At 37.5% G+C, this 23,586-nt stretch overlaps 3 protein-coding genes across 3 annotated transcripts in view; all 3 read left to right on the top strand.

Annotated features, from left to right (window-relative positions):
- LOC136411173 (sodium channel protein 60E-like) overlaps positions 1-7,604 on the top strand; it is a 49,918-nt gene extending 42,314 nt beyond the window's left edge. The window contains exons 3-4 of the mRNA XM_066393644.1: positions 2,223-2,687; positions 7,370-7,604. Of these exons, the coding sequence (XP_066249741.1) occupies positions 2,223-2,687; positions 7,370-7,604 (700 nt within the window). The remainder of the gene's footprint in view (positions 1-2,222; positions 2,688-7,369) is intronic.
- A 1,317-nt stretch (positions 7,605-8,921) lies between these two features.
- Positions 8,922-19,275, top strand: LOC136411032 (sodium channel protein 60E-like). Its single transcript, XM_066393437.1, has 25 exons — positions 8,922-8,975; positions 9,409-9,685; positions 9,729-9,899; positions 11,295-11,446; positions 11,579-11,724; positions 11,782-11,995; positions 12,043-12,213; positions 12,268-12,461; positions 12,645-12,750; positions 13,241-13,366; positions 13,562-13,576; positions 14,908-15,070; positions 15,123-15,226; positions 15,473-15,620; positions 15,669-15,966; positions 16,021-16,336; positions 16,451-16,726; positions 16,787-16,891; positions 16,950-17,141; positions 17,190-17,478; positions 17,537-17,730; positions 18,218-18,359; positions 18,408-18,741; positions 18,801-19,020; positions 19,068-19,275. The coding sequence occupies exons 1-25, from the start codon at positions 8,922-8,924 to the stop codon at positions 19,254-19,256; spliced, it is 4,596 nt and encodes a 1,531-aa protein (XP_066249534.1). The 3' UTR covers positions 19,257-19,275.
- LOC136411031 (sodium channel protein 60E-like) lies at positions 19,258-23,465 on the top strand (the record flags this gene model as incomplete). Its single annotated transcript, XM_066393436.1, has 4 exons — positions 19,258-19,591; positions 20,338-20,460; positions 20,786-20,812; positions 21,146-23,465. Coding segments are annotated over 4 exons (888 nt in total), but the record flags the coding sequence as incomplete, so codon positions are not given.
- Positions 23,466-23,586: the final 121 nt, after the last annotated feature.

Genomic DNA, 23,586 nt, shown 5'->3' with positions numbered 1-23,586 from the left:
GGATACAGGCTGACAGGTAAATATTAAACTTGAACGATGTTTCAAAAACTAAACATGGTTTAAAGTAAAATTTAAGTCACAAAACGAATTGATATTAGTTGTTCAATGAATTCACATGTTAACTTAACACGTCAACAAATTTTCATTAAAACCAGCTTCAATATTAGTTGGGAATTTGATATTTTGAAAAAATACAGTTTTAGAAAAATTTTTCTTTTAAATTAAAATATTTTCGAAACGGCTAGGTTTAGGTACAGAAATATCTTATAAGAATTTAATCAGGTTCATCCCCTAATTCCAAACATGCAAAAATATGCTGGATGTTCCATTTGAAATAAGGAAGTTGACCTTGACTTCTGGTATAACCAGAAGTAGTATGATCTTTAAAATATTTAAAACAATGGAATGTATTTATATTAGTTTAATTCCAAAATATGAAAAACAAAAAATAGTTACAAAGTCAAAACTTTCTAATGAAGCAGTTACGTGAATCATCCTGTATATGCAAGCATGTAACCGTAATGTTAGAACATACGGCAACAAGACATGAAAAATCACCGGTATGACTATAATAAACGTTTAATTTACGGGAAAAAATAAACAAGTTATAGTTTTCATATTAAATATTAAAAAATGTTTTATTCTTAGCCTTAGAGCTAGAAAGAAATTTCAGTGATCAACTAGTAATGGAAAGATAATAGTGGAAAAACGTAACTTTCATAAAGTGGTTGGAAAATATAAATGGGTCTTTAGTGGTGTAGGTAAAGTAGGTCCAAAAATATACCCACGCAGAAATAAATTCGTTTGAATTGCGCGATAAAATAAAGGATAAATTAACAGAAACGGAAAAGGAAAACAATTAAAAAAATAAACCAACCAACAGACTGCGTGAATGTTCTAGTTGTCGTGAAAAAAACCTAATAATGGCATTTGAATATGTATTGACCAAAAACAATTCCATTTAGCGATTGGGAGCGTGTTCACATTCTACCATTGGACGAAATTGTATCAAGGTTGTCAGGGGTTAAATGTTTCAACACATTCGAGTGTAGTAATGGATTTTGGATGATTCAATTGCATAATTAAAGTAGTTGATAAACGACATTAATCATGTCGTTTAGTAGGGATTGGTTTAAACGCATTCTTTATGGATTATGCTCAACCTCTGAGGTACCTAAATAAAATTTAAAGCATATTTTTACTTCGATAAATGGAGTAGAAAATTACGTTGCCGATTTATTAATCTCGGGCGATACGCTGGAACAACGGAATAGACGTTTACAGGCGACCGTAGGAGCTTGTCCTAAGAATGATTTTAAATTGAATAGGGATAAGTGTAAGTTTAAAATTTCAGGAATTAAGTATTTGAACTAAACTATTTCTGAACACTCGTTTAGATCTGATAGGGATAAAATGAACATTTCGGTTGTCTGTCTATCTAAATTCATTCCAAATAGGTCAAAAAATATAGCCACTAGACCATCTGTTTTCAAGATCTTTGATCCTCAGAGGAAATTGTCACTTCTTGTGGTGCATCGTCTCAAGGACTTGGTGCATATTTAACGCAAAACCGCCAGCCAGCGACATTGCTTAAATTGGAAAAGAGATATTGTTTTTTTATCTAAGAAATTTGCCAATATTTGTATGGGCAAAATATATCAATTGAAACTAGTCATAAGCCACTTATATCAATGGTGCCGGAATCTTTGACTAATGCACCCCATGACTTCAAAGGATGCTTTGGTGAATCCGGCCACATTCCATCATTCAGCCATTGATCTTATATTTAACCCTGCAAAGGACTTAACAATAGCTGATGTGGTGTCTAACAGCATATGCTAAGAAGAATTGACCTAGTTTTCCAGAAATTGATTACCAAACTTGTGTGGCAACTGCACCTCCGCCCATCTTAAATTTTAAAATGTATTTATTTAAGAGAGAAAGTGGAACGAGCGAAAGACTTACAAAAGTTAATAGTGTTAATAAATGAATAGGGATTAAGTCTTTTTCTCTAAAGCGTTGTTGCTCAGAAACAAAAGATTTAGTTCGGTACGGAAGAACGTGTTAAATAGGTTACTCACGGGTCACTTAAGGGGAAGAAAAAAACTAAAAATGAGGCTCCCCAATTAATGTTTAGACCAAACGACCTAATTTTGTATGTGGAACTTCATTTTTTTCTTTGAATTTGTTTTTGAAACTAATGACGCCTTCTGTTGTTCCAGGTATATTTTTTTAGGAATATACACCCTCGAAATGATAATAAAAGCCATAGCGAAAGGGTTTATATTAAATAAGTACACATATCTGCGGAACCCATGGAACTGGCTGGATTTCCTGGTCATCACCAGTGGCTACGCCACCATAGGAGTGGAGGGCGCCAATTTGGCCGGACTCAGAACTTTCCGGGTTCTACGTGCCTTGAAAACTATATCAATTTTACCGGGCAAGTTCTATCATCTCCTCCTCCACGCCCTTTTTTTGACATTAATTTTTGACATTACAGGGCTCAAAACCATCATCAACGCCCTCTTGCACTCGTTCAAGCAGCTGGCGGAAGTCATGACGCTGACCATCTTCTGTCTGATGGTTTTCGCCTTATTTGCCCTGCAAGTCTACAAGGGAGAGTTGCGGAATAAATGCGTATTGAAGATGGATAACAAGAACGCTTCCTATGAAGATTGGTACAAGTAAGTAGTAAATCTTCCTGAGAAATATGTCCGTCTTTGACTACTGGTCCTTTAAAGTTAATTAAGACAAACAACTTTCCTGTTTGGGTAAACAGCAGTTTCACTGCGACATTGCATTAATTATTTAGCTTATGTGGAGTTTAAACGAGTAGAAGATTTTAAAGGCTTGTGCACGTTCGACTTGTAGCTTCAATTTAAAATTATCATTTCGAATAGGAATGAGAATTAGAAAAGGGATTTAATATAAATTTTAATCGAATGCAATTAAACCGGGCTGAAATTTTGTCGATGAGGCCGAATTACGGTGTCATTGCAGCAAACGGCCAACCAATTGGCAACGACGCTTTATGTTCCAGAACTTCAATTAGAACTTTGGGCGAGTTTAAACTGCATTGTCGCCTGAGGGATGGTGGTGACAGGTTTGCTGCAATCCCTATATTGCAAGGAGATACATTAGAGATCCGTTTATGTGGACGCAGCTGAATCACGGTCCAAGCATGAGGCCACAAAGATTAGGAACTAAGCCAAATTCTTCGTAATAATAAGAATTTTATCGTTTTGTCGATGTTAGAAAAGTTAAATTTGATTACGTATCGATGTACATAAAGTTTTAAAACTGGAGATAAGTTTTGAATAGTGCAGGAAAGCAGAAAATAAGACAATTTATTCCTCAAATATCTCGTAAGCCAAATTATGCTAAGAGCCCTAAAGGAAAGTTGAAGTTGCTGCTTTAGATTCATAAAAATTGATCATAAGTAATTTGGTTTGTTATTATAGTATAAGCGTTTAGAGAACTTTAAACGAAGAAAATCGAATGTGATTAGGTCTGGAAATCGTGGAGGCCAGAAAATCGGTGTGAATTTAAGTATGAAAAACGCTCTGAAACGAATTTGTGGCAAATCAACTGTGTGTGAAGTGCCCGGAAAAGAACTTACGATCAATCCAGGATCAACCTGCTTCGCAATGGCATCCTCAATTCAGCAGTAAAAGTCCTTAGGAATATAGGAAGACAAATTAGGTTTCGATGTCACAGTGTTACTCCTTCCTTGATCTAATTCAGAAAACTCCACGTCTCTCGCTGCACATTACCAGAACGATAAATTCGCCTGTAATAATACTTACTTTGCTAATACATATAAAATTATTTTTATTAATTCGTCGTTAGTTGTTGGGTGTAGTGTTTAGTTTTCATTAGCGTGTGTTGTAGTACGAAACTAATCCATCAATTTCCATAAAGTAATTTCAAATGGAAACCAATTATCGAAGATTTCTAAATGAGACTCGCAAATCCCCGTAATCCAAGGCTTGCTAGCTCTAGTGATCATTTTGGCTGTACCAAACGAGTCATGCAAAATCATATGAAAGTCCTCAAACGGACTATTCGAGTTCTTAATTAGCTGTCCATCAACATCGCCACACAAATTGGCTAAAAGATATAATACCGGATGTCGCATACTCCTGTATTTAGGATATATTTTACGTTGAACATCATCATTATTTAGATTAAAACAGATATAATCCATCATTGTCACTGAATACGATGCTATTCTAGTGGGCTCCTTAATCAATACCTCTAAATCAAATGATGTCAACAGGCTGCATAGAGGATGTCTGTTCACATTGCTCTAACCATAGAAATTAATGTTGAGATTGTCAAAGAGTAAAATAAAGGCTCAAAAGCATTTCAGGTGTATTCAGGAACGTAATTCTTTTGCCAGCTTTCCTACGGTAGTAGAATAGTACTAGTGGACGGTCATTGTTCCTGCAGCATTTAAATGAGTGAATAATAAGCTTCATTCTGACCTGATAGAAAATCAATTCCAGGTCGTCAGAAGTAGTCAGAAATATGTGCTGGGCATATTAGAAATATGGCACATATTTCTGACGATCCAGAGTCGGCTTACCTCTCGAGTGGAACAAACCCATAGCACTAGGTTGGGGGCTATTTGAACATGTAAAAGGAAATAAAAGCGGAATGCGGATAAAGTCCATTCATTAACAAATCGATTGAGCTGCAGGAATCTTATTTGTTTGGATTATCAGACAACGAACTCAGCACTGCTGCATCCATTTTATACTCTCCCTTATTTTGTGGAAAATGCCTTTATGAAAACAACGCTTTTGGCAAACACTAACACGACTTTATTTCTTTTAACTTTTCATGTAAATTTAATAATCTAATAAGTAGGTTTAACGTCAACTTTGGCCCCCAGTGACTTTACTCCACCTTCCTTTACTAACAAGTTTTAATTTATTTTTAAATTTCCATGCCCCCCAAAACCACGGCAAAGTCACTCCCATCAAAATCGTCTAGAAACAAGTCTGCATTCATATAATAACTAGTTCTGAGAAGGCTCCTCTCGGCTTGCAAAGCACATGAATGATGCATTACATAATCAGGTATTACCTCAAATAGCTATTTCCGATATCATCCGTCAGAAGTAGGAATTTGTTCTTTGATTTTATCGACTCGCTATCATTTGCATTGCATTGACTTTGCTTATCATTGATGATAGAAAGACAATCGATTGCATACTTGCTTGAATATCGCTCGTTCTTGCGTCTTTATCCGATAGGCAGATGAATGTCCTGAGTCTGTCCACCTAAGGATTCGATTCCAGAACTTTCATGACATCCAACATATTTCCGTTAACTTTTTAAAATTCGTCCAAGATGAATTAAACTTTGACTATTGCTCATGTTAATATTGATTAGTTTACTGCAAGTCTTGATTCAAGGAAGCTCCCTCGCTTTTCAATTTTGCCATCTCTCCCACCCTAGAGTTCAAGGAATCCACCAGTCTCCTCTTTACTTCTCAAGTTTCCTCATCAACCTCCTGAGGCACATGTTGCTTTATATCTACATTATTTTTACTGATCATGTCTCTATTCAACCCACCAACTTTAATTATTATTTATTTTATTCCAACAACGGGTGCGTCAATTCCTATATTCAAAAAGAAACATGTGTGTGTTCCAATGATTTTAAATAAAGCTGATTTTAAAACTTCAAATTGGACTATCGCACATATTTGAATTTATTAAAATGTGTGAACAATTTTAAATTAATTCTGTTAAATCAGGTTTTAAAAAAACCATTTTAGTCATCCAATGAAATTTAACTGGACATGATGAGAGGTAATCGAATATCTGGAATAAATCCAATAAATAGGGATTAAATTGGGATTTTAGCGGATGCTGTAAACACCAATTTAATGCTACGAGTGTAAGGGAATGTTTCAATCCTTAATGGTTTAAAAACTCTATTTTTGAATTTTAAACTAAAAATGGGTTCAGGTTATAATTAAAGGGTCAAAAGCAATGCGTCTTAATGACTAATTTGCAAATCTTTGCACTAGCGATGAGTATTTTACTCTCAAATGAAATATCTTTAAGTGTTGGTTTCTGAGTAAATTTTTATCCTAATTCGAATTTTGATTTTTACCAGAGATGAGAAAGGAAATTGATTTCATTATAATGTCTTTAGCGTTTGAATCTCTCATCAAGTGAGTCTCACATTGTTCTCATTAATGAAGTTCTCAGTGGAGGTTTTGATCTTCAATTAGCAAGTATCGAGGTATAGTATAAGTGGAATAATGCTTATCATCTCCGAGACGAGAATAAATCTCACGTTAAAGATTTAGATCTTGATGGGGATAAGAAGAGCTTTGCAATCTTCGTTTAATCAAACAAATTAAAAAAATAATTCAAAAGGGCTGTTCATAGCATACAGATGATTGCTATGGGTTAGTAGTAGCATGTAACAGCAAATTTTGGCCTGTCGATAGAAATTTCGAGTATTTTGAATGGAGATTTGATTTCCTGGATTAAATAGTCGCGTAACAGTTTACTAATTCGAGTTGTTGACACCACACAAAGGGACGTGGGATCATTGCCCTGGAGTCCGGAGTTATACACGTGGGAACATTGCTTACTATATCCGATGGGAAGACTTAACCCGAACTTTTTTTTTCACTTTAAACCCTTATTGGTTTTTCTTTCAACATCTCATTCATAAACAATTCCTATTTAGCAGAAAACTTTCCTACACAGAAATGTAGTACATCGCAACAAATTCGAAAGTTTCCAAACAATTTAGCCAACCTCCTTAATGTACTAGACGACCTAATGAAGTTTAAATTTAGAAACTCTAGACCACCGTATATTCGCCTCATTGCGGAAGCTCCATAGCCAGTGACCTTAAACGCAGAAACTGGATTTGACTTGGGAAAAGTTTAACTGCTTCCCATTGCAAATGCCATATTTGTTATGGAAATCGCAATGAAAGCCGGATTAAGATATAAATCATAGATATTGTCTTAATGAGAAACTTTCTTAGATTTTGTTGGCTCAGCGAAATTGAATTTCAAGAGTGTGACCTGAGTTTAACAGGGTTTATAAGATTCTATTTCTAATCATGTTGTCTCGTAGCTGTGTTAATTGCAAAGGCCAACGTGGATGCACAACCGCTTAATTTGGGTTTATTGCAATTGAAACACACTTTCTCCCTTTCTTTGAGCATCATTAGTGTTTTTTCCCCGCAAAAGCCCTATCATGCTCCTTCTAAAGTCGACGAAGCAGTTATTCAAAGAAAATTTTAATGGAGCATTCTGTTGTCTTGAGGCAAAGCTCACAATTCCTTTGTATTTCTCTTTTGAAATAAAGCATGACTCTTCTTTTCAGCTGGACTCGCGATCCAGAAAACTGGATTATACACAACACCACTGGCAATCCAGTTATATGCGGAAATGTCACGGGATCTCGTCATTGTCCCACCACTCACACGTGCCTCTGTACAGGAGAGAACCCCAACTTTGGCTACACCAGCTTTGACAACTTCCTGTGGTCAATGTTGACCACGTTCCAGCTTATCACCCTCGACTATTGGGAAAACGTCTATAACATGGTAAGTTTTTAAAACCCCCATTAATCTTGTCATATCGGCACTCCGACCTAATTGACTCTGTGTTGACTGCCATAATAAAGTGTGTTCAGTGAATTATGCTTTGTAATGCTTTTAAAATTAGTTCTAAATCAGCGCATAAAGGAAATTTTTAACTGAAAAACCTCGAATTCAACAGCAGCGTGCTCTAAATTAGAGTTCTATTTACAACTTTGCAGTTTGGGGTGTTATTCAAAACTGTCGTTAAGGGTAATGGAATTGAATCTGGAATCTGTTTAGAGTGATTAGGGAAAAGAGACTGTAAATTGTTATAAGGAAATTTGCATTTGGGACTCATCTCATGGGTTTGAGACGAGAGTTCCCAGTTACTTTGGAGGATTGAAATGCATCGTTAATTTGTAAGTCCTTTGCGGGTTTGGTTTTATACATAATGGATGAGAGGAGATCTGCAATGTGGGATTTACGATTGCGGAGATTTACTGTTTATAACCTGATGATTTAAATTCAGAAATGATTCCGGTCACAATTGAAGTAAATTAGCAATTTTGATGAACCAGCCAGTGGCGTAATGAGGGAGGATTTAATATTTATCATAAGCTCAAAATTTACATGTTCATTTAGTTTCATAAATTATTCTTACGAAAGAATATCTGCCCCGTCATAAATTTTTCATGCAAAGAGGCCGTGTCGTTCTGAAGAAAATTTCAAAGCTCCCTGTGACCATCAAATTTACATCCTCATTTAGTTCAGAAAATATTTGCTTCATCAGGACTCCTTGATGGGCCATTGCTTCTTGTATAGAAATGCAGTTTTTTCTTTTCAAATATGTATTAAAATTGGCTTTTGAATTAAATAAATTTGTTGGCGTACTTATACAGATAGCAGCTACTCTTGAAAAATATCAGTAGCGTAGTACGCAAAGTGCGCACTATACCCCTGAGTTTTTTCAGCAAATCCAAGTTTCAATTAGATAACGAATTCGAACTTCAATTCTCTTACCAATTTTTGCCTCACGATTTTATTTGACAGGCAGATATTAATTGGATCTTATGAAAATTGAATATAAAAATTTTAGCTTTCCATTACACATTGTCGCTTTAAATTAGCCTTGCAGCAAAATGAAATCGTTGCACTAAAACGCTACAACGTTGGTACCCTCTGAACGCACCCATTACGTAAAATTTCATATGTACCTTTTAAAATCTGCTCTCTTAAATTGAAGCAATTCAAGACATTTGATTACCTTTTCAGGTGTTGGCGGCGTGTGGGCCAATAAGCGTATCATTTTTTACCGTAGTAGTATTTTTTGGTTCCTTTTACCTTATCAACCTAATGTTGGCTGTGGTAGCTCTTAGTTACGAAGAGGAAGCTGAAATCACACAAGAGGTAAGCATAAATAATTATTATCGCAACAACCATGTTAAAAGAGGACAACTTAACTCTTCCGTGATCAATTTCGTGGCCAAACAATCAACGAATAAACTTCAATTAAAACCAAATTAACATGTTTAGCTTGTAATTAGGTCAAACTAACATAAAAATAAAACTATCCAGGCATTGCAATGCACACAAAAATTGATTACTGCCCACGACATTCTGCAGTTGAACCCGACTATACGGCAATTAGCGCATACTGTTTCATTCCGGCTCATTAATATCAAAGTTTTATTGCGCCACTCTATTCCCCATTGCCAGCTATAAATCCGCAATCACGCCATAGCGGCTTTAGTATTAATCCATTCGAAATCCTCGAGTTTTCAAAGCCTCAAAGGATTAAGACTTCGGCGGGATTAAGAGCCACTCGTGACTGATATTGCAGGAGCGCAAAAAGGAGTTGGTGGACCATCGGGAAGACTCCACCTTTAGTTTCGACCCGACTGTTTTGAACGTGAAACGACTATCCAAGCACAAACTGAAAAAAATTGATGCCAGAAAAGGCGTCTTGCTATCGTCTTACAGTAGAAAGAAAACCCGGCGGCGGAAACGCAATAGAAACTCGTCAAATCAGAAATGCGAGACCGGAAATGTCTTGGAAAATAGCGGCAATAAAATAGAGAGCAAAGACTCGGCTTCGAATAAGCCTTCTCCGAAGAAAAGTACTAGGTAAGCTCGAATTTATACACCACATTATTTGATATAATTGGAAAATTATTAGGTCGGTAACTCCTAGTCGCAGCCCAAGCCCTAAACACAGCCAGCATAGCGGATCTCCAAGACCCCAACAGCTTCCCATACCATATCCAGCACAAAAACATGTGCAGCTTGCAGATCCGAAATATCCAGACACACTGCATCCGAACAAAAATTTGGGTGAGTATAGATGAATACACTCGTATGCGTGTGAAAAAATACTTTTCACACATGTCTCTTCTTCGACTGGAATTGTGGAAGAATGGTCAACTGTATTTCTTCTGAAATCGCAAAGTATACTGCTTATTATGAAATGAGAGTTTTAAACCTATTAGAGGGCTTTGCCGAAACAAACTTGGCCGAAAGTGGAGCATATCAGTTGGCTATAAAAATCTCGTAAAAGATCCAAATTGTTTCGCGGCGCCTTGCTATTGAGCACCACGTGCTATTTCAAGAACGGTTAATTTGCTCACGCCTGTTAATCAAATTAGAAGCATGGGCTTCTACTCAGCAACAACATTAGTGGAAGTCACTGTCAGCTGTTTTAGGCTTCATTTCTGCCAGTTACATTATTTTTATAACCCTTCCATTTATCTGACTATCTCCTAAATTGGAAAAAGTCCTCAGAACAGCAATAAAGCAATTAAAACAACAAGGATTGCTTTTGTTCTCAAATGTAGGCCAAAGTCTCAAGGCTAAGAACGCGAACTTTCTCCTCTGGAGAAGCAAAGAAGCTTATAGTAAGTCAAAGTTAACACAAAAAACAAAAGTAATTTCGCAGCAGTTTTCGGGCCTAACACAAATTAAATTGTTGAATTGTGTTTATATATTCCACTCATATGAGCTGCAAATTTAACCAAATCACAGGCCCATTTTTAACATCACCACATACAATAACGAAAACAAATCTGCAATTCCTGTTCGCTCGAATACCGACCATACAGTCAAAATGCATCATTAACAACGGCTAATAAATTTCCATCCTCTGTCTAGTTACTGACTCAGTGGGCGGCTGACTAATTGCAGCAACTGGGACAGATTGATGCCAACAATGCGTTATACAATTTGTCATAGCATCACTCCCAATTTGTCTAACAAAACGATCGGTAACAGTGAAATAATGTTATTATTAGGGCGAACATGAAGAGTTTGGTTTCAGGGAACTAGTGTCGGAAATGGCACTTTTCCACACGACTGGTGTAAAGTCACAACGCGTGTGAAAAATGAATTTTTCTACGACCTTCATAGAAAATAGAACTTTCCTTCGTCAATTAGAGGATAAATAACAATACTTTTGCTCCTGCCTAGCTCCCTAAGCTGCAAAGGTATTTTCCACCCTACGCATCATAAATACTCAATATCTAGTCGGTTTTTTTCATTTTCGCGTTAGTGCGAGCAAGCCGTGTTCCCACGTGACTCCCGTGTACCGTTCAGTGCGATTTGGCGAGACTGACTGCCTGAGTCTTTAACTTTTTTCCACTCTCTCAAGGCGCACAGTTTTATGGTAGTAGCCAATCATGTCTCAACGTTCTTTCCCGCCAATCTCACTGGTGTTTAATTTGAGAAACTCCTTAGGTCCAACCAGGAGCGGCTTGCAAAGCCGCCAGGCGAGTAGCAATAGCGGCGAAGGCAAACAATCCTCATTGGACGACTCTGGAGTTGTGGACGACCATGAAGAAGGCGACGCCACATCCGAGGACGTCTCCCACGTGCATTCATCTTTACGAGTAAGACTTTATTAAGTAAAACTTTAATTTATCAACGTCAAGAAGGGAATTTCGCTCAAAAAACCTATAAATCAGAATTTTCATAACAGCCTCACATTATTTCTAAACTCTATAACGACTCTTCCTTGCCAGCGGTTGGAAGTAACACCTGTTACTGTGGCCGTCAGCCCGAAAGAAATTAAGGTGATTAAGTGCAACGGTGTGGGAGCCAACAAGAAGAAAAGCGAAATGTATGCTTTGCAGCCCGATTATCTCTCCCATATTGTCGTCATAGGCGAGTATTAATCACTTTTTAATCCTTAAGTGCTTTTGGAGCTTTCAAATTTTCCAGATAGTGAAATACCAGATAGAAATTGCTCTTGTTGTGAAAGATGTTGCATGGATTACGATGGGTGGCTCCAATTCCAACAGGGGCTTTACCAAATTGTTAAGGATCCTCTATTCGAGCTGGCAATTACGGTTTGCATTGTGCTCAATACGATGTTCTTGGCCATGGAACATCATGGAATGAGTGAATCTGTTTTGCGAGCGCTGGATATTGGCAATAAGGTTGGTACTTTACGACACAATTACATGCAATAATATTCACTTTTAAGGTATTTACCTCGATCTTTACTTTCGAGTGCTGCATGAAGATAATGGCGTTAAGCAAAGACTTCTTCCACTGCGGATGGAATATTTTCGATCTAATAATAGTCTCAGCAAGTCTCCTTGATCTCATTTTTGAGCTTGTTGATGGACTTTCTGTGTTGCGAGGGCTTCGCCTTGTAAGTCCTTTAGGTCTAAAGGGTGTTTAGTTTGTAAATTGTTTTTTTTTGCAGCTTCGAGTGTTAAAATTAGCACAGTCGTGGATTACGATGAAAGTGCTGCTGAGTATCATTATTAGCACCATTGGAGCGTTGGGAAATTTGACTTTTGTTTTGGTTATCGTTATTTATATTTTTGCCGTTATTGGCATGCAGCTGTTTGCCAAAGATTATTCCGTGGAGAAATTTTACCCTGATCCTGTTCCACGGTGAGTCATTTTTGTCGTTCGAAATCAGTTCGTTTTGTCGTTCTTTTAGAACTAAGTTTAGATTGAAACGTATAAGTTTGTTCTTACTCCGAGTCCTGTTTCTGCTATCCAAATGCGAGGATTCAGGATTTGTTTATAGAGGGCCAAGCGTGGATGTAACTGATCGATGATTGGCGTTTTTAGGTGGAACTTCACTGACTTTTTCCACTCATTTATGATGATTTTCCGCATTTTATGCGGAGAGTGGATTGAGCCTTTGTGGGATTGTATGCGAGCAGAAAAAAAGGAGGTAAGTTTGGTACGCTACTGTAAGAGTTCGATTTTAAGCTTAAAGCTTTGCGGTAGTGGAAAATTCAATTGAAAATCAAAACACCACTGTGTTTTGATTTTCTGCATCTATAGAAAGATCAACAAATTCGAAATCATTTTTCCTTATAGAGAGTACATATCGTATTTCTAATTCTCACTTCTGACATTCTAACAATTTTACACAATGCTGTTAATTGCATAGGAAATCATGAATACTAAACCACAAAACCAATACAATCATAATGTCCCCAATACAAATAAGCCAACATTCCAACCCTCGAAACCCAATCAAACTCTCAAATAAAGCCGCGTTATTGTTACATTTTAGCACAATCAATTACTCCCCATTCGATACCAAAATGCCATAAAACTCGAAATTAGCGCCGCCTTTGTAGTTTTCATTGTTATCCATAATTTTATGATCTCTTCAGATATAATTAATGCAATTAAGAGTTTTATTACTGTTTTAGGGACCGGGGATTTGCTTAGCAGTATTTCTTCCCACTTTGGTTATGGGCAATTTTATGGTACTCAATTTGTTCTTGGCGCTGCTACTCAATAGTTTCAATTCGGAAGAACTCAAGCACCGGAAAGAGGTAAGAGAAAAGGAATAATTGCATTTAATTACCGAGGTTGCATTTACAAATAATCAGAATTGTCTTCGGGATGATTTTGGATAGCTTTTAAGTACTAGTGGCCCTCTCAACTGCGCTATATATCGAAAAAAGTAGAGTTTATATAACTATTTAAATCGAATTTTAATTTTATAAATAAAAAGTCACTATTTACAGCTCTACAATACGATGGTAAGTTTTCCAATTAAATCAGTTCCATATCTCATTAAACCGGAGTTCAATCGAGCTTCAAAAACATGGTGAAACATGTTCTTTAACTTTTTTGCTTCTAGGTTTTAAATGCTGCATTGCTTTTACGGTAGAGTTAGATTTTTATAATAATTATTATAAACCATAGTTAGTCCTAGTAAGCACAAATGGTATACTGCCTTACCACTTAGTATGAACGCGTTTAAAAAGTCATACATATAGTTATATTGTAGACATACACATGAAAATTTTGAGTTGAATATTATCGAAACTAAGAATAATAAAAAGAAAATAAAGTGAATTTTAGTTAAAGGTAAAACAGGATTTGCGGCTATAATATGGCAGTGCATGTCTTTCGACAGAAATCTCGCTGTCTTCCCAATTGTAATAAATTACCATCAACATGTTAAAGGTTTTTTAATATAAGAGACTGGTAAACCCACGCACCCTTCAGGGATGTCCCTACGATGCTTAGTCCAGATTCAAGTTTCGGCAACTTATCTTCCCATGATCTGAAAGATATATTGTTTTTATTGATTTCCACCCTCCAATCGCATTAAGGATTTCCGTTTATGAATTATGAAAACATTTTTCTCCATCCTAAGTTCTTTGCAGTTCCGATGGTTGGCTTTTACCATTCAAGATAATTTTTGCTTTTTTAGAAGGCTTTAGGAATATATAAAACCGAGTGATTATTTTGCTTTAACTAAAATTTCGATCTGGAAGACTCCTAGATAGATTCTTATTGCAAGAAATTCTCCTAAATATCAGGCAGATTCCGGTAAAGATTTACACTCGCCTCCGGTGTAATTAGAAATTTAGGGCCTCTCCGCTTTAAGGAAGGTAGCGGGGATGTAGCTAAGCCAGCGACTGAGAAATACTAGCCCGTTTTAGTTATAGGAAATTTTAGTGGTCGTGAAGGTTAAATGGGATACTCCTTTACTTGATAATGTTTTCTTTCCATCCCACCATTAAACAACGTAGGATTTGACTTCTCTTCAGGATGAGCCGGATTCCCAGATACCCCCAAGAAATCCATTTCACGAGATCCAAAACTGTTTCTACGTGCCTTGCCACATGTTCTAAAGAAAGTAAAACATTTAGGTCTGAAGGAAATACTCCAATTTAAAACTACCGATTTGTAAATATTTATCGCACCAAAAACACATTTAGGGGTTGCAAAATAACTATAGATATCCAGCTATTTACTATTTTTAAATCTTTAACGAATTTTACAACAATATTATATAGCTATGAATTTAGGACCATTCTATAGATGATTTTCGAATGTAAACATGTAAAATTCTACATAGGAAGTTGGTGACGTGTCAAAACTGGCCCAGAGTTTCCAAAGAATAAGAGACTTGGTGCGGAAACATCGACAAGAACAGGAGCAAAACGAGAACAACTCCCGATTAGAGCAGATTGTCCGGGAAGTCATGCAAAGACATGCGGAGGAAGAAGCTTTAAAAGCTGGTAGATAATCCGTAATAGTTCCGAATGTTCCGGACTTAGTTGAATATTTCAGCTGAATTCAAGAAGTCGCAACAATTTCCCAGAGATAAGAGGAGTTACCAGGAGGCTATGAATAGACCAATTTCCATAATCAGCTATGATATTCCAGAATATCAGGTAAACATACAAAGAAAATTCTCAGATTTCTGACTTTCAGGACTATATTTCCATTGAGTTCCAAACTAAATATCACTTTGTAGAGAAAAAGCAGCATTCCTTTTTTATATTTTCCGTCACCTACTTATCCCCGTCATAATGTCGTTAATATTGGTGAGTGGCGATCTCACGTATCTCTCCGATGCTCTAACAAATGTTTGTTCGTCTGGACATAAGTGAAAATGGTTTCCATAAATATAATTTCAGGAACCTCTCCTCGAGAAAGACAATCAACAGCATTACGCAATTTTCCTAACTGCGAAAGAAAGTGAAACACCTCCGAAATATAGTAATAACGAAGGGCGTAAGCTACGAACCATGTCTTCGGGGGTTGAGACTACTAACAGCAGCAGAGGTAAGTTTTTATCACAGCACCAACCCTTTTCAACTGCCACAATTTCAGATACAGAAAACACTATTTTAGATGATAAACCTGACAAAGAGGTTCAGTCAACTAAAGTCGAGTGCAAAGAAGAACACAAGGAAGAAGTAAAAGATAGAAACAAAAACAGGGATAATCTGAACGACAATAATCTACAACCTTGGCAAACCTTGGTTTCCTACGTGGACGAGCTGACTTTGGGAGGCAGACGCGACTCCAAGGGCCACTTCCTAGATGGAGTAAGCAGTTTTCCGGGGTTTGGCAAACATAAGACCCCAAAAGTTCCTTCAAATTGTTTTCCAAGAAGTTTTTACCAAAAGTATGAGTCCAACCACTTTCCTTATTTACCAACTCTACAATACGTAAATTTCAGGTGTTCTTGTTTAGATAAATGTAGCCAATCTAAAATCGGACTAAAGTGGACACAGTTCAGGACTACAGTCCTGGCAGTAGTGGACACTGCGGCCTTTGAATGGTTCATTTTGGTCTTAATTTTTGCGTCCAGTGTGACGCTGTGCTTCGAAGATATTCATCTGGACGAAAACCCCAGATTGAAGAAGCTGCTTTACTGGACGAATTTGGCATTTTCCATCATATTTATTATCGAGATGTTCTTTAAATGGATTGCTTTGGGGTTCAACAAATATTTCAGTAGTTTTTGGACGCTATTGGATTTTTTAATTGTTTTTGTAAGTATTATTAGTTACGTTTTGGTTATATGCATAGATCGATCGTTAATGAAAATGATTTCTCAGTGTTTTGAGGGAATATCAATCGCATAATAACTGTAAAATCCATTCCAGGTTTCATTATTTAGCCTTCTAATCGAAGAAAACGAAAACCTAAAGGTTCTTAGGTCCCTAAGGACCCTACGGGCGTTACGCCCTCTCAGAGCAATAAGTCGATGGCAGGGAATGAGGATAGTGGTGAACGCCCTCATGTACGCTATCCCCAGTATATTCAACGTATTGTTGGTGTGTTTAGTGTTTTGGCTGATATTCTCCATTATGGGGGTGCAGTTTTTTAGTGGAAAATTTTATAAGTGTGTGGATGAGGAGGGGGAACGACTAGAAGTCGGAGTAAGTCGCGTATATTTCCCAATAAGGAAAAGGTTTCTTCATAAATAGATTCCTTTTTAGATCGTTGATACAAAATGGGACTGTGTTAGATTAAATTACACTTGGGAGAACTCTAAAATATCCTTCGATCACGTAGGAGTGGCTTACCTGGCTTTATTTCAAGTGGTGCGCATCATGTGTCAGTTAAAGCGGGGAAGTTTGGTTTTCACTTTAGTTGTTTTAGGCCACTTTTGAAGGATGGATGGAGGTCATGGCCGACGCAGTCGACGCCAGAGGGGTGAACCTCCAACCTAAAAGAGAAGCGAACTTATACGCCTACATCTATTTCGTTATTTTCATCGTCTGTGGGTCTTTCTTCACACTTAACCTGTTCATTGGAGTTATTATTGACAATTTTAATATGCTTAAAAAGAAGGTAAGAATATTAACACATTTAATCAATTTTACAACAGGGCCACTTTAGTACGAAGGAGGAGTTCTGGAAATGTTCCTCACGGAAAGCCAGAAGCACTATTACACAGCAATGAAGAAATTGGGAAGAAAGAAACCGCAAAAGGTCATCAAGAGGCCGATGAATGCTTTTTTAGCTATGTTCTACGACTTGTCTAATTCGAGACGCTTCGAAATCGCCATCTTCGTACTAATATTTCTGAACATGCTCTCCATGGGCATTGAGCATTACGGGCAACCCCATGCTGTGTTTTTTGTTTTGGAAGTTAGCAATGCATTTTTTACTACAGTGTTTAGTTTAGGTGAGAAGCGATCAAAAGCAGCTAAGGTTGACTGAAACATTTATTTTTTGCGTTCTAGAGGCCATTGTGAAGATGATAGGATTAAGATACCATTATTTTACTGTGCCATGGAATGTGTTCGATTTCCTGCTAGTGCTAGCTTCGATTTTGGGGATACTCATGGAGGATATTATGATTGACTTCCCTGTATCTCCTACACTGCTAAGGGTTGTGAGAGTGTTCAGAATAGGGAGAATATTACGGCTGATAAAGGTAAGTAACCATGAAATTGTGCCATCCGAGCTAATCAGTCAATTTGGAAGAGAACATGAGGGCCGCAAAAAAGTTGGTAAAATTCTAGGAAGTTTCAATAAGATTCAAAATTCAAAGTAATAATACAAAAAATAAAAGAAAATGTCGAATGGGGAGCATAGTACATTGTATTCGCTAGCACTGGTGAAAAAGCAGACCTGTAGGCGGGCAATGAGAAAGTCTTAATTTCTCGTCCTTCAAGGAGATTCTTTTACTTTTGTTTCACAGTTTTACCTACAGAGATTTTAACATTTACGAGGTATCTATTAAAATCCGAATGTAGCCTCTAAAAATTAAAACTGGCCCAACTGCGCGTCTCTAACTGTTGATTAATCTGAAGATTCTAGTCCCTAGAATTTTCAGATATAACTCACTTCCCTCTGGAGGGTAGTTGTTTCTCCATCATCAGCTCTTTTACCAACAATATAATAATTACTCAATTTTTTAGGCAGCAAAAGGCATCAGAAAGCTCCTGTTTGCCCTAGTAGTGTCCCTTCCAGCCCTATTCAACATCGGAGCGTTGCTGTCCCTCATAACCTTCATCTATGCCATTATCGGAATGTTTTTATTCGGCCATGTTCGACAAACAGGTAAGTACTTTTTCCTCCCTTACGTCCATTTTAAAAACGCGTCTACAGGGGCTTTGGACGACATGGTGAACTTCGAAACCTTCGGCCGCTCAATGCATCTTCTGTTTCGCCTCACTACTTCAGCCGGCTGGAATGATGTTCTTGAAGCTTTGATGATCGAGTATCCAGACTGTGATCCCCATTACCGAAACCAAACCAATGGCAACTGCGGATATCCCTTGCTGGCGATTATCTACTTCACTAGTTTCATAATCATCAACTACATGATTGTTATCAACATGTATATTGCCATTATATTAGAGAATTTCAATCAGGCCCATCAGGAGGAGGAGATCGGGATTGTTGAGGATGATTTGGAGATGTTTTATATTCGTTGGAGCAAGTAGGTCTTCAAATAACTTAAACAAAATTGCAGAGTTTATATTTTCGAATATTCCGTAGATATGACCCTCACGCAGCCCAATTCATCAGATTCTCACAACTGTCAGATTTCATCGCTTCCCTAGATCCTCCGCTGGGCATTCCCAAGCCCAACACAGTTGCATTGGTCAGCTTTAACCTCCCGATAGCGAAAGGCAATAAAATCCATTGCCTGGATATTCTTCACGCCCTTGTGAAACATGTGCTGGGACATGTTGAGGAGACTGACAATTTTAGACAAGTAAGTCGCAGAAATTTGAGAGATAACTAATAAAAATTATTATCTAGCTGCAAGAACAAATGGACGTTAAGTTCAAAAAGCAGTTCCCAACTAGGAAAGAACTGGAGATTGTTTCTTCAACCAGGATTTGGAAGAGGCAAGACAAGGCTGCCAGGCTCATGCAGAAGACTTGGAAGGATTATCTTAGGCATGTTCTAGACTACAAATATTATTTGGTTGGTAATACGAAATTCTAGGCGGAAGAAAGAAAAGGAAAGGGAAGCAGAAGAAGTAGATGAGACCACACAAACATCGTCACCAGGTGATTGGCGCAGCCGCCTTTCGACTTTCTTACATGTGCATCGCGGGTCACGCGCCTCCTCTCGCAAGTCCTCCCGGGCCTCCGACGCTAGCGACCTCAGCGAACTGGGCGGGCCGTGGCTAAACTTGCCCTTGCTCTTGCTCTCTAGTGCGGCCAACGTGCCCCCGGAGGACCTGGACTTGAGGCGCGAGTCCACCGATGTGGTCAGTATTAAAGTGAGTCAGGCTACTCCCGAAACGGGGTCTCCGCCCAAGACTACCACACCGTCAGGTAAGACAAATTATGTTAAAATCATCTATACTAATGGCAGTATATCTGATTTATTTAAATCCATCCTCTTCACGTCTAGTTCACCTTACTCAGATGAGAAAAATTTATCTATGGTATGATTTAGCGAATTGGTAAACATAATCGAGCATTGAAAAGTGCCGCAGGAATTTCCCGTCCGGAAATACCATATCCGGTTCGCAAATACGTCCGGTAGTGGTAACGCAACATTACAGCATGATTGTAGAACGACCTACCCTATGCATCTGGTTTTCTTCTGTTAAATAACACCAAAACTGTTTCGGGTACGTGATCAACAAAATGTGAATGGCATTGCTCTCTAGTAGAATATCAGGACCATATCGACACAGTTGCCGGGAAGTTACGAATCCAAGAGAATCATTTGGTTGTCTTCTAGATGATTTCGAGAGTAAAATTTTCTTCAGTAAAGTGTCCATGTTTATTTCCGAGTTCTGTAATCTGATATTACAAAATCGATAAAGTAATGTAGAATTATGAAATTAGTTTGTTACTTCAAAAAAGAGGGTATTTACCGTACCTATTTTACTAGAAGTTGTATCCTGGCTAGCAGCGAATTCGAGCCTCCACATCAATAATACGTTCTATTGTCTCTATTTTTCTAGAAGAGAAAATCTATAGACCCATCTCTGGAAAATGAAAGAGAAGCTTTCAATCTGGATTATAGTTCCTCAACTAGTAGTTCGTAATGCGCTTGGTAACTTTTGCAGGTGGACCTCGGCGAAGAAGCCTTTATAATTTCTTCCTTAAGCACCAAGATGCCGTAGAAAGACCAGACCCTTCCAGCACAGCAACTTCCCCAGTGGCATTGAAAAAAGAATTCAAAATTCAAGGTAATAAAGTTTACGCCAACTTTCTTCATTTACTGTGAATAATATACATTTGAATTTTTTTTTACTCTCATCGCTTTGTATATTGAGCTGTCTTACAATATTCAAAATTAAAGTCAAAATGTCCTTCGCTTCTGGGTAAAACATGTGGTAACTTCGTGGATAACAACAATAACGCATTTTTTAAAGCCTCAGACATGAGCATTCACTATTCGAATGCTGGGTAAGTTATCGTAGGTACATCTCTTATCTATCTATAAGCCAAGAGCTGAAAAACACTTGGAACGTTCCTTGCTTGGCCTTACTATAGCTAGATTAAATTCCCTAGTGTCTCCTTGGGATGTGGTCCTGTTAGGTAACATTAAACGAGTATCTTATTGCAAAATATGCTTTTCCAGCAACGTACTGTTACCTGGCATTGCTTTCTAGGCCATACTGAATACAGCTAGCACTCAATTGCATTACATGCTTTCTTTAGCCTAAAATTATCAGAGTTGTATAGCAAAATTCAACTATCAAGAAGAGTTCAACCCCCAATAATTGCAATCACCTGAACGTTTTGATCAACAACTTCATTCGGGACTGCCATGAAGAAACTCTACGCAGTCGTGAATGATTCAAAATTTCACAACAAATTCCACTTTACTCAAAATATCAGCAATCCAATATATCAGAGAACATTTTTAAGGACCAGTGACTCTCCACCCTTCGATGGCCGAAGAACTCCCGATGAAGAGAGGTAGCATCGTTCGCCGCAAAAGAGCAGGATCGGTCAAGGTGCGGCCCACTTCAGTGACCTCCACCAGCGGCTGTCATAGGACGCAATCCGAAAAGTGCACCTACAGCTCCGATGTGGCCATTCTAGTGACCGAAGCCTCCCCCGAAGGGGCGATCACTAAGCCGGCCTTAAATAGGCAAAATAGTGAATCCACGGTAGTGCAAGTGTTAGTGCATAGGGAGAGTGAGGAGTACAATCAGGAGGATGATCAAGAGAGGACAAAGCTTATTAGAGCCATCGTTCCCAATGAGGACCAGGGAGTGGAGATAACTTCGCCTCCGGAAAACCGAGATGAGGGTGCAAGCGGTAGCTGATCTTAGCTTCCTCTGGTAGATTAGTTAGTCAGTAAGTTAGAAATAATTTTATTTTTGTGATAATAAAATAGTCGTAAGGATTCGCTTCGTTGCCCTGCCAAAGCTGAGTGAAGATTTGTCTCCCTAGTAATGAGTCTTCTATTACGTTAATGGCCTACTTCTCTGAAAGATCCTTACCCTGATTGCATATTTGGAGGGTTATTAAGTTACGGGAGAAGGTACAAACTCAGGTAAAAATTCGAAATTGTTGCGATGAAGTTTTGTAGAGACGTGAGGGGACAAACGAGTCTAATTGCTATCTAGTTCAATTTTAATATTTTGATAGTTATCATCGTTTTAAGCATACCTGCCTGGATTATATTCTGGTTACCAGTTATGCAGAAAAATGACGAGGAGGGCATGCTGTTGGGTATTTTTAGGCTAAAATTCTGGTTGTTCCTATCAACACTGAAGCATCTTTGTAATCTTTCCAATTGTTCACTTCACCACCTGAAATTATATTCCAGATTTCATCCTTGCTATATGAACGCTCGATCCAAACACTTGTTGATATATTTTGAAATCTTGATCAGCTCTCTAAAAGGCAACTTCAAAATATCTCGGTTCTAGGCTTCAATATAAATTTTCACAATGGAGCAGCACTGACCCTGTATTAGTCTTTGAGATTTGAATCCAGTTACTGATGGAACCCACCATTCACCTTCCTTGATGTATTTTTGGCTTTTTATATTCATCGATTATCGATTTCGAAGAAATCTTTAGCTTCACCCCTCCAACTCATATAAAATTGACGCAGTTTGATGAACATGCGATATCGTGTGGCATAAAGCTTCGAAAATGATAGTGGCGGTTGACTTTCTTTTTGCAGAAATAATCAGAGAGCTGGGTTGTTTTACTCAAATTCCCAGAGCCATATAAGATCATTGCTAATAATAACGATAGGGATAATAACAGGGAAGAATATCATTATTATTTTTGTAGACAGAACATTCCCTGTTCCTATAATAAAATGGTGCATTATCAAAGCACAGCGTGTGCAGCTGGCGATGTTAATAATACATAAACGATTTAATAATTTATTTACTATTTGCATCATTCATGGTCGTAGAAAAAGTATTGTGGTTTACTCGTTGAAAATAATTTTCTGTAATTCTGGATCACTACTGATCAAACATTCTCCCAGCGACAGAAAATGCTGTTTTCGTTACTCGTTGAACAATACACTCTATTTAACAACTGCGGATTTTGCTTCTGATTATTCTCTCACTCTCTTAAAATCGTCTTAACAATTCACTTTGAACTTTGCAGCCCAAGTGGGAACAGAACACTCTTTTCGCGTATAAACCAATTTTAGCACCAATTTTTCCGAATCAAGGACAATCACAAAGATAAAGTCTGATTTTAGCAAAACTGCGAGATGTTGGTCTGCAGTTCTCTGTGTTGAATCTAGAGTAGATATTAGCAAAGTGATATTATGTTTCTTTAACGCATGAAAAAAAAGAATAAAACGACCTTAAGGTGTAGATTAATTCTAAAGATAAAAGCGAACCTTAGAGATATTTATAGGCAAATTAGGCCCCAAAACAATATGAGGAATCGTTTTGATGTTTTTCGAGATTAAGGCAAAATTTCTTAAGTCAGGCAGGATGTAATATCCACGATTTTGTAAATAGCGCTTGTACATATTTGATTCTGTATAGTGTTATCTGAGTTACAACTTACATATTATAGGGAAGATTTTTATTATTGTTGATAATATTATTAGATAATAATGTTAGGTAGGGGTGCAGTTATGTTACGTCAATTAAATTTTTAAAACGCCTAAAGAGAATATTATTACAATACAATCATACATTTTACTATTATAGATTATATCGAAGAAGGAATGCGATAATAAATACTGTTATTAATTGAAATTTGCGCTTTACTTGTTGGTTATATGTTTTATGTTCCTTTTGGCTCGGATAAGTCATATTAGCATGTTCCGTATAAATACTACAAAGGACACACTGTCGACGTGAAAGTTTGAACTTTGTA

This window comes from Euwallacea similis, chromosome 9 (assembly GCF_039881205.1).
Source record: "Euwallacea similis isolate ESF13 chromosome 9, ESF131.1, whole genome shotgun sequence".
NCBI lineage: Eukaryota > Metazoa > Arthropoda > Insecta > Coleoptera > Curculionidae > Euwallacea > Euwallacea similis.
This window is presented reverse-complemented; position numbering and strand designations above follow the sequence as displayed.